The 10,044-nt window shown below is 35.7% G+C and overlaps 1 protein-coding gene across 2 annotated transcripts in view; it reads right to left on the reverse strand.

The window, feature by feature from the left end:
- LOC107703898 (target of Myb protein 1-like) overlaps window positions 1-5,908 on the reverse strand; it is a 17,561-nt gene extending 11,653 nt beyond the window's left edge. The window contains exons 1-6 of one of the 2 annotated variants that reach the window (XM_016506700.1): window positions 5,773-5,908; window positions 3,810-3,894; window positions 2,423-2,501; window positions 2,187-2,336; window positions 1,916-2,050; window positions 1,607-1,711 (exon numbers count right to left, since the gene is read on the reverse strand). In XM_016506700.1, the coding sequence (XP_016362186.1) occupies window positions 1,607-1,711; window positions 1,916-2,050; window positions 2,187-2,336; window positions 2,423-2,501; window positions 3,810-3,894; window positions 5,773-5,827 (609 nt within the window). In that variant the 5' untranslated portion in view covers window positions 5,828-5,908. The remainder of the gene's footprint in view (window positions 1-1,606; window positions 1,712-1,915; window positions 2,051-2,186; window positions 2,337-2,422; window positions 2,502-3,809; window positions 3,895-5,772) is intronic. The other variant, XM_016506701.1, reaches the window with a different exon arrangement.
- Between the last annotated feature and the right edge of the window lie 4,136 nt (window positions 5,909-10,044).

Genomic DNA, 10,044 nt, shown 5'->3' on the forward strand with positions numbered 1-10,044 from the left:
CCAACCACGCCCCCTGGATCTTGTGTTCTGCAGTGAGGACCATCCAGGGGAAGGCTAAGCCTTCCGCAGCCTTACACATGAACTAAGCCTATGCATGAACGCGAATGACACATCACTAGATCATTTCATCTGTCAAAACCTTGGAGGTGAGATGTCCGTGGATGTCCGCCGCTTTATAGTAGCAAATTAAGATTTGCTTTTGATGAAATGAGACACTGACACTGTTTTTCATGTTTAATACTGCAAAGTTGCTTGCTTTTAAGCATTCTCTTGAATAAAGTGGCATATAAATACGTGTGACTTTACTGGAGTGCTAATTTGCAGAGCTTGTGCTAACATACCCATGTTGCAGAGGTTGGTTTGCACTCCTAAAATATTTTATTAGAATTAAAGCAGGAGATAAAATAGACAAAAGTTTCGGCTATCTGCCTTTGTCACTGTGACAATTCTTTGTCTCTCAAAGGTTATATAACAAACATACGGCTGATTGCTTTTAAGCAATATATTGAAAAAAGTGCCATGTAAATACACGTGACGTGACTTTACGGGAGTGCTAATTTGCAGAGCTTGTTCAAGCATACCCATGTTGCTATGAACAGATGCTTTTTTATTAAACATGCTTGCTGTTCTCTCCATTTTTGTTGTGTTTATTTTGTTACTAAGAGGAAAGCACGCAGCACATATTTACATATTTATATAAACGTTGTTTTCATCAGAGTGGGCGGCATCGGGATGTTCGATAACAGTATACCGCTGCTCACGTATTTCGAACTTCATTTCACCCCTAAACGAAAAACGAAAAAGACCTTCGTTTTGAGTATATCGGGGCCGCTTAGCCTTCATCTGGACAACCTCCTGTTGCAGCTTTCAGTCACCTTAGAGTGGCCCGCCATCTTGCAATCTCAGTGAAAATCAGAGGAATGCTGTCAGTTAAATAGGGTTTGTCATATGATTAAGGAAATTAGCACCAGGTGCCAGATTAACACCAATAACCTGGAGGCATCTGAAAGTGTTCTCTAATTTTGATCAGAGTTCTTTTTCAAAAATCTCAAGTTTTTTATACTGTGCTTCAGAATACAATTAATTTATGAAATATGCTTAAAAACTGCCCTTCTACTCCTGTTAGGATAACTTCAAATAGGACTAAGCAGTGACCTTGAAATTTAGGCTGAGAATTATATAAACATTGGGGTATATATATATGTATATGTATATGTATATGTATATATGTATATGTATATGTAAAATATGAATCATTAAATACAAATATTAAACTCAATATTTAAAAAAGAGATTACTTAAATAGTACTAATGTACTACTCACACTTTTGGGGGTTAATAGTATATATAATATGACCATTATGTATGTGTACAAATTACAATTGAACTATTAATTATTAAATAGTATTAATATTAAATATTTAAATATTTAATTCAAAGCTAAATTGAGTCCTGCTGAGTGGTTACTAGTCCATTAGTCGGCCTAGTCAGTTTAGTCCATCCATAACATTTAGCTCATCCCTAAAATATTCCAGTCCCACCCTCACTTCAGCCTGAGTCAGCATTGCTGCATGTGTGTGTGTGTGTGTGTGTGTGTGTGTGTTACCTGTTGAGGTGACAGCATGACGGGCATCTCTGTATTCTGTGGCTGTGAGGATTTGACGGAGTGACTTTCTGTGCAAGCTGTTACCGGAGACGCAGACTCAATGGTCTGTTGGAGTCAAGCATTAATAAATTAAATCTAAAATTGAAATTAATCATGGCACATATTGCATGCTAGCACTCTATATAGAGGATATACAGTCTGATTTTGAGATGTGCAGCTTTTTATAAACACGTATGAATCCCAATAAATCTTTATTTGGATTCATAATTGTTTATAAACAACGTGCTGTCAATGTGCAGCAGTTTCTACCCTGTTGGGAGTGTGAATAGGGGAACAGCCATTCAGTTCAGTCATAGGAAACTCCACGCCTTTTCTCCTGAGATCCTCATAGATGGTCACGACACCCGTCAAATCTGGAGAACTACGAAAGGCATCGGACCACGCCTAGAGAGAGAGAAAGATAGAATCAGACGCCAGACACACCCAGAGCTCTGTTTGAATACTTCACAGCAAAAAATATGAACCGCATAAAGACGTTTACTCTGAGCACTAGCTGGGTTTATAAAGGGTTTATCTGGACCTGTATCATGCTCAAGACTCTGTCCTGAAGAAACACTGGGGCGTTGTTTTTAGGCAGGATCGTTTGGACCAAAACGTTTTCCACAAAATCTCTGGTGGACACGTAGACGTGGAATTTGTGCCCGCAGTTCTTCACACAGGCCTCCAACACCTGCAGCAAAACCAGAAGAATGATTCCAAAGATACTGTGAAATAAGACATTGAGTTGATGGTAATAACATTATGTTTGACACTTACACTCAGAGCCAGCATAACCTCTTTGAAATTCTTATTTCCCAGTATCCTCTTCTTTATTGCTCTGACTGCATCTTTAGGTCTGCAAACAGAGCAGCATTACAAAAATTATGTTATACAATGTTATATAATGCATGTTATAATATCTAGAAACTCAAAGCACCATACAGATTTGGACATTTAAGCCATTTATTATTATTTTACATATTTTATAGAATGATAAAATTAGGTTTATTAGGTTTTGAATGACAGCTATACAGCTCAAAATGAAGACAAATTATATTGTGACACTTTGTGGTTGTGAAACATTATTATTTTTTAATGTAGTTTGTTATTTTATCTAACACAGGGTTTCCCAAACTAAATCATTAATAATCAAATCATAAAAATGTCAAATTAAGATCATTTTAAAATAAAAACGGTTAAAATAGAACAATAGATTTTATTAATAGAACAATATTTATTAAATAGAACAATAGATTTTATTTGTTTACCTGCATGTCATGTGACCATTAGCCAACATCACAGAACCATGAACATACACACGTGTTGTTAAATTTTATGAAATATTTTTTTCTCAAAGGAACAGTTTACTTTAGGAATTTGCTTCAAATTTACTAAGATGTAGATGAGTTTGTTTCTTCATCGGAACAGATAAAAACATCACAAAGTAATCAACACGACTCCAGTCCATCAATTAATGCCTTGTGAAGTAAAAACCTATGTTTATGCAAGAACTAAATCCATCATTATCATGTTTTATCTTTAAACCGTAGCTTCTGTCCTCTCACATCAAAATCCAGCAACATATTTGTTGAGAACTGTTCTGGACTGTTTTTGCTTGTAAACGATGCTTGTTCTGTGCATATTTCTCTCCTGATTCATACAAGATGAAAGCATTATTAAGTAATATTAGCAATATTATGGATAGAGGACTGAAGCAACGGTTTGAATATAAAAATGTCTTAATAATGGATTTGTTTATTATGTAAATACAGCTTTTTATGTCACTAGAGTAATGTCAATCACTTGTGGATTATGTGTTTATCAGCTGTTTGGACTCTCATTCTGACGGCACCCATTCACTGCAGAGGATCCATTGGTGAGCAAGTGATGTAATGCTACATTTCTCCAAATCTGATCCGATGAAGAAACAAACTCATCTACATCTCGGATGGCCTGAGGCCTGAGGGATTTCAAGCTAATATTTTAGGTAAAATCGATGCATATTAGGTCAAATGTCAGTTTGGGAATCCGTGGTCTAATACAATGACATTCAGACATTTTAAGTGTAGTTTAGGTGTCCAAATACAATTGGGGATGAGTTTAAAAAGAATTAATTGTCATGACCATATAAACAGAAATCTGTTGTATCTGACAACATACCCACCCTTCATCTGTTTCATTGACAATGTCACAGATCTCCATGTTGAGGCCCCAGTCTTCAGACGGGAGAGAAGAACTGGTGGCATGTTCTGAGCAAGAGAGCGAGAAGCAGTCAGAGATACACATAAAGGCTTCAATCTAAACTAAAAGGATACAACAACATGTTTTGATTACATACTTATCGTTACTTTTTGTTAAGCACAACTGAACAAAATGCAGAAACACAGATGAACCCAAAACGATTATGAAGATAACTAGTATTGTTCCCTATTAACAGAATCAACAATTAACTTTAGAAGAAACTTACTCTTGGCTTCAAATACCTTATTACATGCTCACACACAAAACAAACATCCCTGAACTGTCAGTCGACTGGCCTGCTATTACATCAGCAAACAATAAAAAAAAAAGTGCACATCTGATGGGTAACAAAAACCTCACTGAGGTTGCTCAACTACTGTAAAATAAAAAAAGAAAGAAAAGTTGGCACACCACGGCTCTCAAAATGCAAAAATGTTTATTTCATGTTTTCACCACAGGTGATATTTTGAGCCCAGATGTCTGATGAAGAGCCATACGGGTCGAAACATCACCAGTGGTGAGAACATGAAATAAACATTTCTGCTATTACATCAGGCCATTATTGTTATCTTACTCATCAGCGGGGTGGTTTATGATTCACAACAACACTTGTAGAGTTACAAACACTGAACTTCTGATGACATAACAGCTCCTTATCGTCATGAAGAGCCCGGACTAACTTTAAAAAGAGTTCTTGTATTTACACTCAACTCATTCTGGATTAGAGAAATCCCACCCATATGCCGAACTGAAAATTTAAACTAGCTTACTGAGTTTAACGTGACTTGTCGTACTGTTTACAGTGCTTAAGATTCAGCATCTAGGCAGGGAAAACAGGCTTTACAACAGTATGAAAGGGCGAGTTCCATCAAAAGCTCTGTCATTTCACTGGTATTCACCCTATGTAATGATACAAACTTAAAAACCATGTTTAAAGGGATAGTTCATACAAAAATAGAAGTTGTCATTCTTTACCCACACTGTTGTCATTCCACACACACACACACACACACACACACACACACACACACACATATATTATATAGATAGTGTTCCATATGGAGATGATGTGAATTAAAATTCTTACAAATGCACCAAAATCCTTTCATGTTGCACAGAAAAATAGCAGCATAAAGTGAATTGTGACCATTTTTATTTATGGGTGAACCTTTCAGTAAGTTTATTTGGGCAATCCGACAATTCTATTCATCTAAAGGAGAAATCTGGGATGAGTAGAGCACTGCAAAGATAATGTTGCTGCTAATGCGAAATTATCGTGTTTGGCTGAAACGAACAGTTCCTTCCCAACTAACTGCTCTGTGCAGCCCATTTGATAGATGAGAGTCTAGTTGCAATGACACTATCAAAAGAGAGGCAGAACAGCCCTTGAAATTACTGAAAAGTAGCCCTGATATTGTATTTCTTGTGAAACCAAGAGTAAATTCTGGAATGGGTTACATAACCGTTTTAATACTCAGATATAAATATTTATTTTCTAAAGAAGAGCGACTAAGAATTGGGTCAAAAGGAGTACACCGAGACAAACCCTCTTCGTCCCGCCCTTCTTCGTTACTATTTGCGGACAGCATTTGATTGACACACAGTTCCGCCAATCACGAACACAGATATGGGGCGTTGAGCCTCATCTCAATTTAATCGTATCCTTTTTAATGTCATCCTTAATTAAACGATGTATACGTGTTCATTTGTGTCTTGCAAGTAAACTAGCCACGAATATATAGATAATGTTGTTGAATTCGATGTAAATATCAAACAGTCGTATTGGACACATCAAGTTTAAGTACACACTCGCCTATCTGTGCGTAACTAATGCTCGTTTAAACGTATTGCGTGTGATTTGCGATCTCATCCAGCGTGTTACTCACCTATAAATTGACCCACGGGTGTAGAAAACGGGTTTCCTATGAAAAACTCCATCATCCGAGCGTCTCAGCTGCTCAGTGGTTCGGCTTCGGGCTGATCAGCTGGAGAGCTCAAACAAACTTAACTGATTACATCATCTCTTAAAGTGACAGTAGCACTGGCGGGGATTTTGCTAAGTATACACTGTATGCTGCGTACTATTTTCATTAGTATATAAAATAGAATGCATTACGTAACAACATAAGTTTAAAAACAATAGTATGCTATTACAGTCTTGTCTTATGACCAGCAGTGATAAGCATAGTTTTGCATGTTTAATTCAACAAGTGTCAAGTTAATATCTATCTTAAATTAGAATTTAAGAAGCTAATTTTGTGTCGTTTTAATCAAATTAAAAGTAAAAAGAGCAAATAATGTATCAAGAACAGAGATTTAAAAATTGCTGCTGATACTCACCCATCACAAGGAAACTGAAGGATGTGCGCAAACACATTGCATTGTGGGATACAGTATTCCATGCATTCAACTCTGTATATGTATAATAATGTGCAACAGAAAATTCACGTTATGCACAGTATACATACTGCATACTGAAATCATACTGCTTGCATACTGTAGATTCTTGTCGTTTAGAAACAGAGCAAAAATGTCTTATTAGCATGGAGTTATGCATAAATGACTGTATAAGGTGTGGCGCTGTGAAATGCAGGCCCTGCCCTAGTGTGTTGCCCACATGATTTGATTTGAGAGTTCATAACAAAAGCAGTCTGGTGATCGTGCAGGGCGTGTGTGTGTGTGTGCTCTCACAGAAAACATCTGAATCCTTGGTGTATGAGATGCATTTTTTGTCTTGTAAAGACTAGAATCAAATGATTTATATTGTAAAAATTGTCATGGGAGGTCAAGCTAATTTTGATACATGTCAGACTTTATCTGAAATACTGCCTGCAGTAATATGAGTCTTTTTGTCTCTAAAGGTCAACCGCTTTAGCTGCAACCCTCAAAACCATAACCTATCCGTCAGGCCTTCCAGTTTCAGATAACAAGGAGAGATTTAGCTGGTATACACTGCTGAGATAATCTTATAATAATCATAATATTTCATCTTTTGTGAGAAAGCTGTCTATTCTGAAATAAGTTTAAGAACTATGGCTAAATGTTTGTAAGGGATAAGAGTTTTTCAATATTTAACAGAGTGTGATATATATTTTCTATGTGCTCCAAGGCTGCATTTATTTGATCAAAAATACAGTAAAAACAGTAATATTGTGAAATATTATTACTATTTAAAATGGCAGTTTTTAATGTAATTTATTCCTGTGATGTTAAAGCTGGATTTTCAGCATCATTACTCCAGTCTTCAGTGTCACATGATCCTTCAGAAATCATTCTATTATGCTGATTTGCTTCTTCTTCTTATGTTGAAAACAGTTATTGCTACTTAATATTTTTGAGGAAACCGTAATACATTTTCATTTAAAAGTTTGGGGTAATATTTAAAAATAAAATAATAAATGAAAAATGTATTCACAAGAATGCATATATATATATATATATATATATATATATAACTCTGTGATTTGATGAACTTTCGTGATAAACCACATGGTGGCGTATGTCTCTATGTGATTGATAGTCTGAACTTCAGTAAGACACAATGCAGACCAACACCTGTGGTACTGACATGAAATACTGCAGTTGTAAAGGTCAGAAATTCACATTACACAACAGAGAGATACTATATTTAAATGGCAGATTCTTCATTATTTTGTCATTTTCATTTCATGGTCTTAATTTGTCCTAGAATACATGTAATTTCAGATCATTCTAATTATAGACAAGAAAATGACAGCTGAACAGCATTATAATTTATTATTATTTTTTTTGGCATGTGTCTGACTGTTGATTAACATACCTGGGAAAATTTCAAAGCTTTTCACAGTTCTTCATTAGAGGCAGAACTCATAAGAACATCCTCCTGTAATGAACTTTGCCATGAATGAGTCAGATATGACTCACGGCACATTTGTGTGTGATGCAGATCAACAGAGGAAAAAGGTTGAAAGCCAAAAAAAAACTAAATAAATTAAATTGAATCAAAAGTGTGCAAAGACTTAAACATTCTATTTCAAATAAATGCTGCTCTTTTGAATGATCTTTTCTTTTCATCAAAGAATCCTGAAAGAATGTTTCATGGTTTCCACAGAAATATTAAGTGGCACCACTGTTTTTAACATTAATAATAAAAATAAATGTTTTTTGAGCATCAAATCAGCATATTAGAATGATTTCTGAAGGATCGTGTGACACTGAAGACTGGAGTAATGATGCTGAAAATTCAGCTTTGTATCACAGGAATAAATTACATTTTAAAATATAGTCAAATAGAAAACAGTTATTTTAAAGTGTAATATTTCACAATATCACTGTTTTAATCTATTGTTGATCCAGTAAATGGTGAGACTTTATTCAAAAACATTTAAAAAAATCACACCGACCCCAAACTTTCGAATGGTAGTATATATCTTCAAACTCTAAAGAACAAAATCCTCCATGAGTCCATAGTCAATAACCTGTGCAGATAATGGACATAAAAACACTGAAAAACTCTGGTCTTGTCAGCAGCCCACAGAGCAGAGAGCATTTCATAAGAGTCAATAATTCATTTGAAAAATGAACCAGCGTTTTTTAGCGGAATGTCAATAATCAACCTGACTTGACAATACTGTCAAGGCCAATTAAGAGATCTTTATTATGAGTTTAATAATCTTGACAGCAGAGGTAAACATCACACTGCCAGCAGTGAGAGAGGAAATGAGCTGGATTTCAAAAAATACAATGGAAGCAATGGGGAACCGAAACTATTTGGTTACCAACATTCTTTGAAATATCTTTTTGTGTTCAGCAGACTAAAGACACACACAGGTTTGGATCAACATTATGGGTGAGTAAATGATTTCACTTTTGGGTGGACTATGCCTTTAAGGCTACACCGTACCATCTAATCACATTGCTAATAACTGAAAAACCTCTAGTGCTTTTCTATAGTATTAAGCCTCAAATGTCAAATATACACTGTTAGCGATTTCTGTAAATTACACAGTATTTAACTGTAATATGAACTGTACTTTACTGTAAAACAGGTATACAGTACGTTACTGTATTTTAAAGTTGCATTATGGGAAATATCCTCTTGGCGCCATTAAAATACAGTATTTTTCATTTACTGTAAATCCAAATACAGTTAAAAAAAATGAGCGCGAAACCTGACCAATGACAGAAAGGCTTTTTTTCTGCTTGGAGAAAGAAGAAGAAGAATCTTGAAAAGGAAGACGGACACACCTCGCAGCTGCAAATGTATGTACAATATTCCTGCTTTTTCATTACATATTTTATATTATTATATTATTATGTCATGGTACAGCTGTGTAATCTCTTGGCGCTACCCATATATAAGTGTATAAATGTACAGCATGCATTTACTGCTAGCGTAAAACCCGCAATGTTCGTCTGCAAACACCGTGGCGTCCCTTTAGAGCCATTATATGCATTTATTAATCATGCCAAAGCGCGAACTTCAGGTTTTCGTGTATGCATGCACGTTCTTAGCCTCTCCGCACTTCACTTCAGTCGCACACGTAATGTTACCGCAAACACATAAAGCCCGCAAAAATAGTGAATAGATCTGAACAACACAATCTGAATTCTAGATGCACCGTGGAAGGCTGTAAGTTACAGTCGTGTCGACTATTCTCCAGCCTTTGTGAAAACCTAAGAGGACACATTCGAGATGGTAAAAAAAACGGAATGTCCAGTTAGTAACTGTAAAAACTATTTTACAGTGACGTAATCATTTTCAGCACACCTTAGTAGGAAGCATAAATGTGATTTTGAGAAATCTGTGTAGATAATAACGTTACTGCGCTTTCTGCTGCTGTGCCAGATGTGAATAACGTTACTGATGCAGCTGCCCTGGTGTTGATGGCCCACTTAAAAGAATGATTGCTATAACTGACACTTAGAAAAACTGTGTCTGTGTGTAGGTCACAACAACTCTGGCAGATGCAAAGACCAGGCTTGACTTCTTTCTACTCCAAGGCTGATCATGCTTGGTAAGATCTTTCAGTACATGATTTAGTGATGTTAAAGGGATGATTTTTAAAAGTAAACATTTAATCACACTTTATTCATGGCTCTCTATGTCTAACTTTCTACCTAACATCTCCTCAAATAAGTTTCAAATAACAGGGGTAAGTAAATGATGATAGAATTGT

Source organism: Sinocyclocheilus anshuiensis, unplaced genomic scaffold (assembly GCF_001515605.1).
Source record: "Sinocyclocheilus anshuiensis isolate Anshui unplaced genomic scaffold, SAMN03320099.WGS_v1.1 scaffold1159, whole genome shotgun sequence".
In the NCBI taxonomy this organism is placed as follows: Eukaryota; Metazoa; Chordata; class Actinopteri; order Cypriniformes; family Cyprinidae; genus Sinocyclocheilus; species Sinocyclocheilus anshuiensis.